The following is a 17,586-nucleotide window of genomic DNA, read 5'->3' as shown; positions in this document are numbered from 1 at the left end:
CTCGAACCCAGAACCTTCTTGCTGTGAGGTGACAGTGCTAATCACTGCCACCCTCATTAATTTGTAAATTAAATTTACAGTAAATTCACAAAATTACAGTAAATTTGCCACCCTTATTAATTCAGTCAGTCAGGTTCAATGCCCAAACTGATGATCATATCATCAGTTTTTCATTGGCTAATCAAACAACCACTCTTGCAGGAGCAGTTGGGGGTTAGGTGCCTTGCTCAAGGGCACTTTAGCCAGTCTTGCTGGTCCAGAGAATCGAACCAGCAACTTTTTGGTCCTCAAGCTGTTTCTCGAACCATTAGGCCATGGCTTCCCCTTATTAATTAGTAAATTTGAATTAAAAATCTTTTAATTGTTAGAATTAAAATCATAAAATGTACAATAAATCATAAAATGTACAGTAAATTTACAGTAAATGCATAAAATTAGTGAATTTGCCACCCTTATGAATTAGTAAATTTCTCATCTCATTATCTCTAGCTGCTTTATCCTGTTCTACAGGGTCGCAGGCAAGCTGGAGCCTATCCCAGCTGACTACAGGCGAAAGGCGGGGTACACCCTGGACAAGTCGCCAGGTCATCACAGGGCTGACACATAGACACAGACAACCATTCACACTCACATTCACACCTACAGTCAATTTTAGAGTCACCAGTTAACCTAACCTGCATGTCTTTGGACTGTGGGGGAAACCGGAGCACCCGGAGGAAACCCACGCGGACACGGGGAGAACATGCAAACTCCGCACAGAAAGGCCCTCGCCAGCCACGGGGCTCGAACCCAGACCTTCTTGCTGTGAGGCGGCAGCGCTAACCACTACACCACCGTGCCGCCCGAATTAGTAAATTTGAATTACGAATCTTTCAATTATGTTAGAATTAAAATCATTAAATTTTTCACGATGAAGACACACTCAACAGAAACACATTTGCAGAAATTTGTTGAAATATACTGTCATTTATTTTTTGTTTAAACAAGAAATTCCCACATACTTTATATATATATATATATATATATATATATATATATATATATATATATATATAAAATGCCAGTTGTTGTTTTTTTTCAGCAGAAAAATTCAACATTTTGGGAAATTCCTCTACAATATCTGTCTAAACAGAGATATGACATGAATATGTAAATTTTCATGAATACAGGTCATGAAAATGAGATCTCAAGTTTTGAATATGAAAAAAAATCAAGCACCACTGTGTTTTCATGCTAGTTAGTGGGTTTTGTAAGATATACAAGTGCATCTCAAAAAATTAGAATATTGTGAAAAAGTTCAATATTTTCCATCAGTTATTTAAGAAAGTGAAAATGTTATATATTATAGACTCATTACACATAAACTAAAATGTTTCAAGCATTTTTCTATTTTAATTTTAATCAGTATGGCATACAGCACAAAAACATAAAAAACCCATCTCAAAATATTAGAATATTTCATTTCGAGTTTGAGTAAAACAGTATGAACACAGTGTATCTCTCGGTCTAGTTCAGTACACACAACCACAATCATGGGGAAGACTGCTGACTTGACTGTTGTCCAGAAGATGATCACTGATGCCCTCCACAAGGAGGGTAAGCCACAAAAGGTCGTTGCTGAAAAGGGTGGCTGGAAAAGGTGCACAAGCAACAGGGATGGCCACAGTCTTGAGAGGATTGTCAAGAAAAGTTGATTCAAGAACTTGGGAGAGCTTCACAAGGAGTGGACTGAGGCTGGTGTCAGTGTATCAAGACCCATCACTAACAGACATCTTCAAGAAAGGGGATACAACTTTCGCATTCCTAATATCAAGCTACTCCTGAGCCAGAGACAATGTCAGAAGTGTCTTATCTGGGCTAAGGAGAGAAAGAAATGGACTGTTGCTCAGTGGTCCAAAGTCCTCTTTTCAGATGAAAGTACATTTTGCATTTAATTTGGAAATCACGGTTCTAGAGTCTGGAGGAAGAGTGGAGAGGCACAGAATCCAAGGTGTTTGAAGCCCAGTGTGAAGTTTCCACAGTCTGTGATGATTTGGGGTGCCGTGTCATCTGCTGGTGTTGGTCCACTGTATTTTATCAAGTCCAAAGTCAACACAGCCATCTACCAGGAGATTTTAGAGCGCTTCATGCTTCCATCTGCTGACAAGCTTTTTGGAGATGCTGATTTCCTTTTCCAGCAGGACTTGGCACCTACCCACAGTGCCAAAACTACTACCAAATGGTTTGCTGACCATGATATTACTGTGTTTGATTGGCCAGCCAACTTGCCTGACCTGAACCCCACAGAGAATCTATGGGGTATTGTCAAGAGGAAGATGAGAAACACCCGACCCAAAAATACAGATACGCTGAAGGCCACTATCAAAGCAACCTGGGCTTCAATAACACCTCAGCAGCGCCACAGACTGATCACCTCCATGCCACATGGCATTGATACAGTAATTCATGGTAAAGGAGCCCCAACCAAGTATTGAGTGTATAAATGAATATACTTTTCAGAAGTTGGACATTTCTGTATTGTAAATCCTTTTTTTGATTGATCTTAGGGAATATTCTAATAATTTGAGATATGGAGTTCTGATTTTCATGAGCTATAAGCCATAATCATCAAAATTAAAACAAAAAAGGCTTTAAATATTTCACTTTACATGTAATGAATATAGAACATATGAAAATTTACCTTTTTTAATTAAATTATGAAAAAAAGGAACTTTTTCATGGTATTCTAATTTTTTGAGATGCACTAGTATATTAACCTGATATGTGGACCAAAATCCCATATTTATCCAAAAAATTTTTTTTAAACCTGTATTAGTTTCTTGTCTTAAAGGAAAAGTCCACCCTGAAACACTTTAAATATCTTCATGCAAAACTATTTGTGATGTGTTCAGTGATTCTGGTGCTCATTTGTTGGTTGGTGCATTTTTGCTATTCCTGGAAGAAATTAGTGATTGTGTTCCACGCTGATGTCACATTGCTACTGAGGATATAATGGTGTCCAACAGGAGTAGATTTTCACCAATCTCAAACCTAAGTGATAATCAGGTTTCGTTGTGAGCGCTGAAAAACAAAGGAGCTTCTTTTGTTGCTTGCTATTTTCCAGCAAACTTCAGTCTCAGGAATGAGGAATCCAATGCAGACACAGTGCAGGCAGCAAACACTGGACTCAAAAGTTCCAGAATGCATAGCACATTTGTGTTAAGTGACAGCAGAAACTCTGTGCTGCTCGTTAGTTATTGACAAGCCGGCAACCATGGTGTTGATGGAAGTATTATGATGAAAGCTGGCACTTTGGATGCTGGTATGTTTAAGCAAAGTACAGATGAGGTGATGAGAGAGCTAAGCGGACTAAAAGCCTAAAGCGCTGCTGCACCATCACACTCTGAAGTGACGATGACAAATAATTACCTCCGCCAACTTTGCTGGAGGTTATATTTTCGCCTTAGTTTGTTTGTCTGTTCCGAACATAACTCAAAAAGTAGAGAACAGGTTTTGATGAAATTATGAGGAAAGATGAGCCGTGGGCCAACTGATCAGATTTTGATGCAAATCTGGACGCAGGAATTGTCTTTTCCCAGCATAACTCAAAAAGCAGTGAACAGATTTTGATGAAATTTGGTGTACAGCTTTAGCATTATCCTCGGTTCCAGTGATTTCAGTTTGATGTTGACGAGATCTGACTTAGCGGAGATATGCACTCTATTGAGTGTTGCCCCAATTGTAACTAGCGCCACAGTCAGCAGGTAGCCCAACAGAATTGTGTGTAATATTTAAAAAAAAAGAGACAATAGACCACCATGTCAAGCTCAAGGTGGCTACCCAGGGTGGATGTTGAGGATGTAGAGCAGTTTCCACCCAACCACTCTCACACATTCACACGTCTGGGCAATTTAAAGTACCCAGTTAATCCAACTGCACCGTCTGAATGATGGGGAAACTGGAGCACCCACAGGAAACCCATGCAGAGAACATGCAAACTCCATGCTGCCCCAGTATGTCAGCTGTTGTGATGTGGGGTTTTCCTTGTAATCCAAGAGTTGACTTGATCTCAGATAACTTCAGTTCCGAAATGTTTGTAAAATGGAGATCACCATAGCACATGGACATTAAAATACTGCACAACTCTCATACGAATTAATTAGTACGCGACACATCATGTCAAGGTGATCGGATAAGAACACCAATCGAGGAATCAAATACCTTAAACAATGAGATTTTCAAAGAACATGTTTTTATTAAATCAAGCTCAGATTTGAGTCACTTGAACATTCTACTTTACAATATTGTACAGTTTTACCATCAGTTCTGCAGTAGTCTTGGCCAATTTTCTCTGTTTAGCAAAATGTTAAAGAATTACGTGTCCATACAGACATGTAACAGTAAAAAAGTACATAAATTACTCCCCGCCCCAGTCAACTGAAGGGAAAAAAAAAAAAAAACCCTGCAAAATGAAAATCATACTTAAACATCTGAAAATAAAATAAAGCCATTTTAATACATGAACAGTCATATCCCATCGGTTGGCTAATACACATTATGTGCCATGTAAGTTAAGCCCACGAAGGGAGTGCGTTAAGTCGATTACCAGACACTCGTTTTCATTTCAAGTTAACAACCAAATCATTCATTGAAAACATTCATCATGAAAGTTACACCATGCAATGCTTGTAGCATTCTCCAAGCAACAGCCAACACACCTTCTATACGTCACCATTTGTTTTTAACTAGATCAAACTAGACAAGAAGCCAAAAGAAATAAGTTCCACAAAATAAAACAGTCTAGTAAGAACTGGGGTTTAAAACAAATTAAAACTGAATACCAAAGATTCTCAAAAGCTCCTCAAATTAACTCAGTGAAATCAAACACACACACACACACACACGTGAAGACAATAAAGGAAACTGAATAAGACAAGAAGTACGCTTCTCAAAGTTGTCGAGGCAGGATAGCCAATCCTTGGTGTAGTAAATAACTATTTTGATGATGGCAGGGAAAGTGCGCGTTTGTTTGTTTTACACGACTCGCCGTACTTCGAAAAATCTCTTCAGGTAGTAAATCTGTCCAAGGGTCATGGCAACGAGCACCAGGGCTTCGAAGAATGACCACAGCACCACTCGGCTGTTGGTGTTGTCGTTAACTAGGGGAAGAAAAAGGCAATATGTAGAATTAACAAAACATTCAACTACAGAGCAGGAATATATTCTCGTACAGCCCTTTTAAAAAAAAAAAACAAAAAAACAAAACTTTTGGAAGAAAGTGCTATCTACCCTCTTCTGCATACATGCACTCTAGGATGCCCCTGATTGGCTAGCAATGCTGCGACAGACAGACGGAGCCTTCTTGGCTCCCGGTGACAAATGGCTGCGGCATTAACGGGATTCAAACTAAATCTCCAGACCCCCCCAATAAAGCCCCAAGCCCAGGGAGGTTCAGAGGAACGAAATGCAAGCAGGTACAAAAAAGGTAGGAGAGTAAAGAACTGCAAAATAGATTATATACAGTACTGTAAAATACCTTCGGACACTTTCAATGAAATATAAAAAGGTCATGAACTACGTTCAAGTCTACAAGCATGCATACTCTGGTTCCTTTCTGTCTTGGGAGCTTTTGCCAAAACCATGTCATTTTGTTCACACTAGTGTCATCTTTACAAGAAGCACGAAGCAAACTGAGACCTTTAGGTGATTCCACAGATTTTACACACAAATAAATCAAAACCCCACAACAACTTAAAGTGCCATTCCACCATTGGATGTATTCTTTGGCATAAAATACAATATATTTTATGACGACTAGACAGAGAAATCTTTTAGCTTCAAAATGATATATCAAACATAATTTGACAACGACAAGTATATTAATTTTGCGACCAAAGTCACCGACCCTTTCAATTTCCGCGCGGTAGTGAAACGTGATGTCATCGGCAGGTTCCCCTTCTTGTGTACCACGTGTCGGTCTATTTTTAGACCAGGAAACCCCCAAAGTGAGAGAGTCATTTCTCCTCGTATATGGGGGCCAAAAAAAAATTGCGAAAAATTGAGTTAATCTTTCAGTTAGCTAGATTTGTTGGTATTAGCTAGATTTATTGGTATTATTTTTATCGCGTTCTATCCGCCATTGCTGATAATATGTGCCACGTCACGTGGTACACAAGAAGGGGAACCTGCCGATGACATCACACGCGGAAATTAAAAGGGTAGGTGACTTTGGTCGCAAAATTAATATACTTGTTGTCAAAAAATTATGTCCGATATATCATTTTGAAGCTAAAAGATTTCTCTATCTAGTGATACCATTTATATATGTTGTCAAAATATATTGTATTTTATGCCAAAGAATACATCCAATGGTGGAATGGCACTTTAAGGCAAAGAAATCTCCCTGTTGAGCAGTTAGTGGGAAATGGTATAATGTATGCGTGCTGACATACTTGCTCTGTGTATTCTTTCCCGGACCTCCATGTACTCCTGCTCATGTTTGACGGCCATCATGGCCACGGCCAACTCGTTGATCATCTCTTCCAGCTTGTTCTGGTGAGCTAGAGGCGAGGGAGTACGCAGAATTCAGCACAGCAAAAAAAATCTTACTAAAATTAAGTGCTTAGCTCCTTCCTGCTTTTTAGATTTCTAAAAAGTCTACCCTAATACTCCAAATCCACAAAAACCAATGACAGCACATGCAATAGAAATGCCAAGCAAAGTGCTTTTCATTCATTCATTCATTCAGTTACAATCTAAAGTTTATGTTTAAGGTACACAACATGCAGAAAATGGTGACCAGCCAACTTGGAAATTTTCTCTTATTTATTTAAATTAAAAAAAAAAAAAAATTCACACCAATATAACCATTAAAGAACCAGTACTACTGTTACACCCTGTTACTTCTCAGCATCTTATAACAAGCACAATGCAACAGGCAAAAAGGGCTTTCATTAACAGATAAACTCAAACCAGGGCACAGGTTAGAGTTAAAGGAGTATGTATAAACACATCGAGAGATCCATGTTAAAGTGGTTTTGTTTACGCTGCCTGTGCCTACCATCCCAGCTGTCACCACCGCCTGAGAAGAGGAGCAAGTCAACAGTCAGGGACAAGGGAAAACATTTTATACAGTGGAAAGATACATGAAGGTCATATTCATAAGGAACTACGAGTGTCAACACGATGCATTCAAGTTCATAACATTATAGCACCAATTCCAAGTGTTATAAACACTACTTGGCGTCTTTTGTTAATTTATAAAACACGTGGCCAGAATGTTCACGCAGCTACAAGCTATAATGCTTAGAACAACGTACATAAATACCACATGAAGGCATTATAACATGTCTGAACCTATTCACGGGTCATTATACATACGGCCTTCGCAGGACGTGACCGAAAGGTTTCAGAATTTCAGTAAAATGACAGCAGTGTAAATAAACTCACGACAGCTGCAGCCATCACACTTGTGACATTTCGCACGTTAAATCCTACAGCGATTCAGCGCGGTTACTAAAGCCAGTATCTCACCGGGCTGCGACAGCTTGTGAACGTCATTCGCGAGAGAGTTTCAAAAAGCGTCTTGAAACACTCGTATGAGTCGCAAAGTGTCGCTCCTTCGTCGCTGAAATTTTGAACATGTTAAAAAATTTGTGCGACAAAAATTTCTCTCAAAATAGCCGCAAATGCATCGCTGGTGTCGCAAAGCTGTCACGAACCCTTCTCAAGTCAGTTTCCGTGAGACAGGAAGTGCGAGTGTATCTCACTGGGCTGTGACAGCCTGCGACAACAATTGCGATAAAATATGCGAATATCAATTCAGTGTGATTCCACGTGAAAACTGTCGCTAATTCGCAGCCTGGCAAGCCAGACTAAATGTGAATATTTAGTCTGGCCTCGATCCGTAGACATTTCCGAAGCGGGTAGGAGGAACAAACTGCTGTGTTTCAAACCGTCTCTGTGCGTATAGGCCAACGCTCTGACCAAACAGCGCAACAGTGACTGTGACGTAGTCAGAGCGACAGAAAGCAGTGGGGGAGGCCTTGAAATGAAATAATTTTTCAAAATGCGTATTAATTAATAAACAGGTTCTAGATATTAAGAAGTTTGGAGATAATGACCACAAGTTTGGAGTCTGTACCACATACACATTTTTTTCCCAAGTGTTTTTCAAGGGTTTGCTTAAACTGTTTGAGAGTTTTTATTTAGTGGTGTTTGGTGAAATAATTTCCCTTAAATTTAAAATAACGGGAAAATAAGAAACAATCAAAAAGTAATGTTTCAAAGCTGTTTATTAATTCTTCGTACTGCACAAACTAGCCCCATCCTTTTGGCTACGAGCGGAGCCAGCTGGTAGATCAGACTTTTGCCATAGCCGGTCGGCAAAACAGCGAAAACGTCCTTCTTGAAAAGGAATGAGCGGAGAGCCTCTTCCTGCTCATGTTTCAACGAAAACTCCAAGTCTAATTCTTCTAAAACTGATTCCAAAGCGGAGTCAAACGTGCGCTGTTCACTAGCCGTAGCCATCTTTCCTGTTGTGCTTTCTCCAGCGTCACGCAGCCTTGTCGTCACTCCTGCAAAAGCCCGCCCAAAGAATCCAAACAAAAACCTTGCGTTGTGATTGGCGGGCACGATTTGATGCCCAGGGTGTTTTTGTTTATATGGTGCGAGGCTAGACCCACTCGTAGGCAAAAATATTTTTGTCCGCTAGGCGGTTGGGTCTAGTTTACTAGGCTAGCTAATTCGCATATTTTATTGCAATTGTTGTGTCTCCAACTAGCTGCAGGCTGTCGCAGCCCAGTGAGATACTACCCTAAAGCTGGGTTTACGCCATGCGATTTCAGCAGACCTTTACTTTAAAACTGTACGAGATGACGCGAATGAAAATCTCACCCAAATTCTCTGACATAACGCATTTCAGGTCAGATTGTAGGATTTAATTATTTAAAAACAAACAAACAAACAAACAAACAAACAAACAAAAAAAAAAACACACACACAGAAGTCATCAGATGACGACATATGCCCCTGGACCAAACATGAAACCCCACTCCAAAATTTTCCTCAAGTTGAATTGGTTGCCATGGAAATACGAAAATAATAAAAATCAGAGAAATCCCAAAATGCACAACTCTTCTAGTTACTTATATAACTGTCAGGATTTTTTTTTTTCCACGAAACCTAATAGTTTTTAAGTTATGCTCTGGAAACTAAAACATTTACAGACAGACTGATAGCTATATCCTCCCCGTGTTATATGCTGGGAGATTTATTAAAAAAAATAACATTATATAAAAAAAGTGTTCTGCACTATCTATATGATCTGATTTGATGCAGAAAACATGGTCGCGTGGCAGCACGGTGGTGTAGTGGTTAGCGCTGTCGCCTCACAGCAAGAAGGTCCGGGTTCGAGCCCCGTTTCCGGCGAGGGCCTTTCTGTGCGGAGTTTGCATGTTCTCCCCGTGCCCACGTGGGTTTCCTCCGGGTGCTCCGGTTTCCCCCACAGTCCAAAGACATGCAGGTTAGGTTAACTGGTGACTCTAAATTGACCGTAGGTGTGAATGTGAGTGTGAATGGTTGTCTGTGTCTATGTGTCAGCCCTGTGATGACCTGGCGACTTGTCCAGGGTGTACCCCGCCTTTCGCCCGTAGTCAGCTGGGATAGGCTCCAGCTTGCCTGCGACCCTGTAGAACAGGATAAAGCGGCTACAGATAATGAGATGAGATGAACATGGTCGCGTAAACAGGACAATCTTCAGTGTGAGCTCTGGTTAATAAAGATAACTTTGTCTATTAGCACAGACAGAATTTCACCATCAGCATTACCATATATGGATTTTTCCATTACACCACTCACTCTCAGAGTACGATTTTAGGCCCGAGTTTGCCGTCACAGACTAAAACTGGACGCTGTAAAAGAACTCTCTGGTGGCAGGTTGAGATTGGTGCCTTCCAACACAATGGGACGTGCTCACTTCGGTGCCACTGCAATGCAAGACAAGTTGCGGCAGTGTTAGAAAAAGCTGATTGAAGCTCGTAATCCCCAGGTCTGACGGCAGAAAGACTCGTGCTCCGACCAGAAATCGGTCGGGTGGCGACTGACTGCAGGTGGACGCAGGCGTTTCGCGTCAATATTCTTCGTTGTGGTCAGACGTACTGCAAGACGCAGAGTTTTTATAGGAGAACTGAAGTCATTTTTAAACTTGCTTTATTTCATAATTAACGTGTTATTCAATTACGTTTTCGGTTTTATTAACCTTATATCGTGACTCGTATTGGCATATTATATTACACTTATCAGCCTTTTCGGTTTTTAGCCACGTTGAACGTAGTTCGTTTGGTCGACGGCAGGCATCGCTTATCCGCATGATCTTCACGAAGACTTGTGCGAGACTTCAAACGTGAAGTGTCAGTGCCGCCATCGTGAAAACTGTTTACACAGCGGCCAGATCGCCATATCATTCCAATTTAAATTAACTTCGAGATTTGCCAGCTTCATCAGTGATGGAGATTATTCCATACGACTTCGAACCACTGGTTAAATGAAAAACGCTTTCGGACACTACTCCGTCGCGCTGGTATTTACGTCACTGTCGCACAATTAAAACGTGCCAGATCAGTCGGCTGGTGGGTTTTCAAAAATAATAAAATACATGCATGTATTTTGGTGATAAATGCATATTATACTGAGCGTATTCCCTACATTAATCAATACAAAGTACCTGCATCTTTCAGTCCTTTTAAATCAAGGCTGAATACTTTCTTCTTTGCCGCTACCTTTTATTAAATCACATTTGAGATTTTTAATTTGATTTTCACCGCGACCGCAATGCATGATATTGCTTTGGTTAGTGACCATCGGTTGTACACTACTTTTCATGATGCATTGTGGGATACTTTGAGTGCACTATACAGGGTGTGAATAATCCTCACTAAGGTTTTGGACAGCACTACGAAATGGCGTCCTCGCTATATAGTGAGTAGGGAGCGATTTCGGACACAGGGAAAACTTCCGGCTTGATTACGTCAGCATTCGAAAGAGGGCGTGCGCGTCTTTTGACAACGTTGGCAGATGTTGGTTACTTGGATTTCTACTTCTGCCCTACGATGTCTCACACAGGTCTCAACAAATCTCGTTTACAACCTCATCTCATTATCTCAAGCCGCTTTATCCTTCTACAGGGTCGCAGGCAAGCTGGAGCCTATCCCAGCTGACTACGGGCGAAAGGCGGGGTACACCCTGGACAAGTCGCCAGGTCATCACAGGGCTGACACATAGACACAGACAACCATTCACACTCATTCACACCTACGGTCAATTTAGAGTCACCAGTTAACCTAACCTGCATGTCTTTGGACTGTGGGGGAAACCGGAGCACCCGGAGGAAACCCACGCGGACACGGGGAGAACATGCAAACTCCACACAGAAAGGCCCTCGCCGGGCCCGGGGCTCGAACCCAGGACCTTCTTGCTGTGAGGCGACAGTGCTAATCACTACACCACCGTGCCGCCCTCGTTTACAACCATTGCTGCAATTTTGTTATCGCAGGTAGACGCAAGTAGTTGAAAACTAGTTGCAACCTGCCATCTGACTTGGGCAAAAGCGCTGCTGCAACGCTTATCGAAAATCCACCAAACAGGAGAATCCCACCAAACTAGGGCTGGGCGATAAAATGATAACGATACGTATCGCGATAGACACATACTTGATATCAATAGAAAATGCATTTGATAGAATTTTTTTTTTTCAAGAAACAAGCGTTAGCCAGAGCCCTCTCTGGTTTAGGTCCGCTTTCAATCAACTGTTGTTGCGAAGCAAGCTTGGTTGCATGAGCAAAGGCACTCGTCCTCTGGTGCCTAGCAACGCATAGGGAGTGACACGCTGATAGCCAATTATGTAACAGAATCGCGTTTGGTTGCGCCATCTCGTTGTCGTGTTTATTTTTTTTCCAGAAACAGCGTGGCCAAGAAAAGAAAGATGAGTGCCGGAACGAGCGAGGAAATTGTGGATAAAGTCAGTAAGGTCAGATGTTACAGATGTAAAGTCTTAAGTCTACCTCAGTTTTACTTTAATTTCTTCTATGTTTACAAAATACTATTTATTTTATTAAACCTTCAATGAAAATATACTTGAATAGTTTAAGAATAGTCCAAGTCTACCTCAGTTTCACTCAATTTCTTTTATGTTTATAAAGCACTGCATATTTTTATTTATGTTTTTAAATGTTATTCACCAGACGGTGAACTTTTTTTGCACTAAACTTGCAGTAAAAAATTAAAAATATGACAGTCCTTCTCACATAGCAGGTTTTGCTATGTTTACATTTAACACTTTGCTCATGTTTTTATAACACTAGAGTTTTTTAAGCACTTTATTACTGATAATTGCTCAGTTTTTGTTGTGATCGTAACATTGAACATGTGTGTTGACATTCCTTGCTTATTGGCTGTCAGAGGAAGTTTAAAATAAATGTTTGAATTTAGTATTGTTCCCTCCTGGTCCTTATTTTAAATAGGTCATAAAATGTTTCAATAATTATCGATATCGACCAATATGAAACACTTATATCGTGATACAGATTTCAGCCATATCGCCCAGCCCTACACCAAACCCCTAGGACGGCTCCAAGTATAGTAGCGGAAATGGTAGAACGTCAGCAAAACGTGAATGAACAGAGAGGCAAAAAAAAAAAAAAAATTCCACACCATCCTTATTTCCTTATTCCACCTGTTTTGTGCACAAACCTGGAATCGGGCTAATTGATGACGCAAGTAATAAAGAACACAGTAATTTGGTTTAATAGCAGGGCTACCTCTAGTGGATCTTCAGTGTATAATCTGACACGACATTATGAAGAACCCACATGTTTTCTCTTCATGTTATAGAATTGGGGTAATATTTTGTTGGGGTTGCGTCGTATAGTGTGACGAGTATCAATCTGAAAAGAACAATGAACTTGCATTACGTAAAACCTCCTTACAGCAACAACACACGAACACGACTCAACCCAGGACCAAAGAACGCTTTTCCGATGTATGATTTTTTACTCACAAAACGAGGTTAAAACAAACAAAAAACAACACACACGCACAACAACCTGTACAGTATGACAGACTGACATCTTTTCTGGAAGCCCGTGGATCACAGGATTCCCGCAGGATGGAAGTCAATTTCAATATTCATCATGTGACCTGACCGGAACGGGACAGGAAAGTCAACGAGAATCATATTAACAATGTGTGTCAGTTTTTCTATGCGAACATGGACAAGCGCTCTTTCTTTTTTTCTTGAACACAGGAAAAGGATGGGATAGGAATCGTTCTTTTGGGGTTGGCACAGAACATTTTTTTTTTTTAAATTCTGCCATACGATTGTAATAGGACAGGAGCATTTTTTGAGAGAGAGTAGAACTGAACAGGAGTGAAAATCCGCTCCTGTGTCACCCTGTAATCAGTAACCCTCTGACACCTGAAAGGGAAAATGCAAGATGTTGGAGTCCTTAAACAGCCTGGACTACAAGCATTAACACCGATTTGACCATATGGATCGAGTGAAAGAATAAAAAGTGTCGTATAATAATAATAATACCCTCCGTCTCCATATCTTGGCCCTTGGGAGCTTCACCAATGTCAATGGTGAACATGACAATTTTGGGGGTCATGGTGGACATCTTGTTGCTGAAGCAGAATTTATAAGTGCCATCCATATGGGCGGCTACAGAGTACTTCCCACTGGACTCACGGTCTCCTTTATAAATCTGCTTGCCGTCTGGTCCAGTTATCTATTAAAAAAAATAAAAATATACAGAATTAGTCACCACAGCTCATCAGTAAAGTAGTAAGCACATGAGAATAAATCAGACTTCGTTCAATACCTAGTAAGGTACTGATCAGGCGGGCCGGCTCTGTGGTCGGCATGAAGCTGGACTCTCTGGTGACGGTGGCAGAGAAGAGGACTAAGGGCAAACTACTGAACATCATGGACAATGCCAGTCAGCCTCTGCACACCGTCATCAGCAACCAGAGGAGCCTGTTCAGTGACCGAATGCTCCTTCCCAAGTGCAGGACTAACAGACTTAAAACCTCCTTCATCCCTCACGCCATCAGACTGTACAACTCCTCTCTGGGGGGGGAGGAGGGGGAACAGGAGGACAGAGGACGGGAAGGAGCAGTAGCCTAGCCTGACAATAAGCAATACTGGACAATGTGCAGTACCTCTCTTGCTGGACTTTTTTTTTCATACTTCATTTATCTAGAAGTTCTCTCTATTTTCTATTCTCTGTTCATCTATAATGATGCTGCTGGAATTTTAATTTCCCTGAGGGAACCCTACCAAAGGGGTCAATAAAGTTCTAACTATTCTAATCTAATGACATTAGATCAGTGTCCAGTTTTACACCATGGTGTGCTGGGGGGGACATCCAAGAAGGACACATCCAGGCTGGACACACTGATCAGGCGTGCCGGCTCTGTGGTCGCCATGAAGCTGGAATCTCTGGTTACAGTGGCAGAGAAGAGGTCTATGGACAAACTACTGAACATCATGGACGATGCCAGTCAGCCTCTGCACACCGTTATCAGCAACCAGAGGAGCCTGTTCAGTGACAGAATGCTCCTTCGCAAGTGCAGGACTAACAGACTTAAAACCTCCTTCGTCCCTCACGCCATCAGACTGTACAACTCCTCTCTGGGGAGGAGGCGGGGTAACAGGAGGACAGAGGACGGGAAGGAGCAGTAGCCTAGCCTGACAATAAGCAATACTGGACAAAGAAACAAAGAAAGCACAACTTGATCCAGGCGGCACGGTGGTGTAGTGGTTAGTGCTGTCGCCTCACGGCAAGAAGGTCCGGGTTCGAGCCCCGTGGCCGGCGAGGGCCTTTCTGTGTGGAGTTTGCATGTTCTCCCCATGTCTGCGTGGGTTTCCTCCGCGTGCTCCGGTTTCCCCCACAGTCCAAAGACATGCAGGTTAGGTTAACTGGTGACTCTAATGGCCCTTTTCCACTACCCTTTTTCAGCTCACTTCAGCCCGACACAGCTCGCGTTTCGACTACCTCAGAACAGCACGACTCAGCTCGCTTCAGCCTTACTCAGCACCCAAAACTCGCACGGTTTTGGAGTGGGGCTGAAGCGAGCCAAACCGAGCCGAGTGGGGCTAGGGGCGTGAGCAGACACTCCCCTGTGCACTGATTGGTGAGGAGGAGTGTCCTCACACGCCCACATACGCCCCGCGAGCACGCTGGGATCTGTAAACACCGTAAACCTGGAAGAAGAAGAATTACGAGAATTTCTGAAGCCTTATGCGCCTCGCCTCATCTATACGCTCTTGCCAGTATCTGTTGGCGTTGTCGGTGACAACAAGCCACAGCACCAAGACCAGCAACACTAACGATGCCATGTCCTCCATGTTTATTGTTTACTATCCGGGTCGTGAGACTACCGCTTAAAAGGTCACTGATGTCACTGTTTGCGCCGCCTAACGACATCACGTGACGTCCACCCACTTTCGCTAACTCCACCCAATGTGTCCACCCACTTCCAGCCAGCACGGTTCAGCGCGGTTGTAGTCGAAATGCAACTCCAACAGCCCCGCTCAGCTCGACTCAGCCCAACTCAGCACCGCACGGCTCAGCCCAACTCAGCCGCGTTGGTAGTGGAAAAGCGGCATAAATTGAGCGTAGGTGTGAGTGTGAATGGTTGTCTGTGTTTATGTGTCAGCCCTGTGATGACCTGGCGACTTGTCCAGGGTGTACCCCGCCTTTCACCCGTAGTCAGCTGGGATAGGCTCCAGCTTGCCTGCGACCCTGTAGAACAGGATAAAGCGGCTAGAGATAATGAGACGAGATGAAGCAGTGAACACACGCACACAACCCAGAACCTGCTTGCTGTGAGGCAACAGCACTAACCACTACACCACCGTGCTGCCCATAATGTGCAATAGCTCTCCTGCTGGACTTTTTTCATATCTTTTTAATACATTTGTATATAAACAATTTATTTACCTAGTTTTCTAAAGACTTAATTTATCTAGACGTTCTCTCTTTTTTTTCTATTCTCTGTTTATCCTGTAATGATGCTACCTCCCAAAGGGATCAATAAAGTTCTATCTAATCAGTTGATGAACAGGTTACAGGCTGCGTCCTAATCAGACGCGTATTCCCTTTACAGGAGCACTTTACAGTGAGCTAAACAAAGACTAGTGTACTCAAATCTAGCAGACTAGACTAACACAGGAAGCTGTTTTTCTACTTGGCTAGCTTTTTTAAGCTAGCAACATGTTAACTTCCGCTGCCACAGCAAGCAAGCAGCGCGCTAGCAAGCACTAAAAAAGGAGGGAAAAAACTTCCATGTTCTGAACCCTGACATTTCATCATCTCACCTCAACGTCGATATCCAGAAAACCTCCTTCAGCGACCTCGAACATGAGGCTCATCTTAGTGCCCGAGTTGACGCGCTCGAAGAAACACTCTTCCGCGTGAGCATCGATGCTAACGAAGTAGCCGCTCGCTGTAGCGCACAGAACCCCGAGCAGCACGACGAGCTCCGAAACCGTGAACATTCTCGCTTAGAACTTGAGTTATTAAGCGCTAATAAACCCACCAACACCATTAAGAGTCTGTATCTAAATGTTAAACAGACTCTCTTTCCTGGAGCGGAGAGGATAGGGGCAGAGAGCCGAGGCGAGTCTTAAGTTGAACAGAGAGCTTTACTCAGACTGCCACGTAAAGCTTATGACGGGTCGCGCAGAGGTCCAAACTAGACGAGATGAAACGCGAAATAAACTAGATAGAAGTCGGCGTCGATGGGGATGCTTCCGCCCGGTAGACTACACGCCTTATTAAGTTGTGATTTGGGGATGGACATTTGACCTCACAGTAATCATGACCTGGTGAAAGTACTTGTATCAGCCTTGGAGATATTGTGTTCAGAATTTTTTCGGACAGACGTTTGACCTCACAGTGACCTTGACCTTAGACCTTTTGATTTCAAAATCTAATCAGTTCATGTTTGTCCCAAATCGCACAAATGGTGAAAGTTTGGTGAAATTCCTTTCATCTGCCTTGGAGGTACTGTGTTCAGAAGTTTTCGGACAGACATTTGACCTCACAGTGACCTTGACCTTAGACCTTTTGATCTCAAAATCTAATCAGTTCATGTTTGTCCCAAATCGCACAAATGGTGAAAGTTTGGTGAAATTCCTTTCATTAGCCTTTGAGATAGCGCATTCACAAGGTTTCGGGACGGACGCACGCGGACAGACATTTGACCTCACAGTGACCTTGACCTTAGACCTTTTGATTTCAAAATCTAATCAGTTTATCTTTGTCCCCAAATGCACAAATGGTGAAAGTTTGGTGAAATTCCTTTCATCTGCCTTGGAGGTACTGTGTTCAGAAGTTTTCGGACAGACATTTGACCTCACAGTGACCTTGACCTTAGACCTTTTGATCTCAAAATCTAATCAGTTCATGTTTGTCCCAAATCGCACAAATGGTGAAAGTTTGGTGAAATTCCTTTCATTAGCCTTTGAGATAGCGCATTCACAAGGTTTCGGGACGGACGCACGCGGACAGACATTTGACCTCACAGTGACCTTGACCTTAGACC

At 42.3% G+C, this 17,586-nt stretch overlaps 1 protein-coding gene across 1 annotated transcript; it reads right to left on the bottom strand.

The window, feature by feature from the left end:
• Positions 1-4,214: 4,214 nt before the first annotated feature.
• Positions 4,215-16,720, bottom strand: tmed2 (transmembrane p24 trafficking protein 2). The gene is made up of 4 exons (XM_060909669.1): positions 16,358-16,720; positions 13,571-13,763; positions 6,432-6,539; positions 4,215-5,138 (listed from the first exon to the last, which is right to left on the bottom strand). Exons 1-4 carry the CDS (start codon positions 16,535-16,537, stop codon positions 5,014-5,016), a joined length of 606 nt encoding a protein of 201 aa, XP_060765652.1. The 5' UTR covers positions 16,538-16,720; the 3' UTR covers positions 4,215-5,013.
• Between the last annotated feature and the right edge of the window lie 866 nt (positions 16,721-17,586).

The sequence above is a fragment of the Neoarius graeffei genome, chromosome 25 (assembly GCF_027579695.1).
Source record: "Neoarius graeffei isolate fNeoGra1 chromosome 25, fNeoGra1.pri, whole genome shotgun sequence".
Lineage (NCBI taxonomy): Eukaryota > Metazoa > Chordata > Actinopteri > Siluriformes > Ariidae > Neoarius > Neoarius graeffei.
The sequence above is the reverse complement of the archived record's forward strand: the minus strand, read 5'-3'. Positions and strand labels throughout refer to the sequence as shown.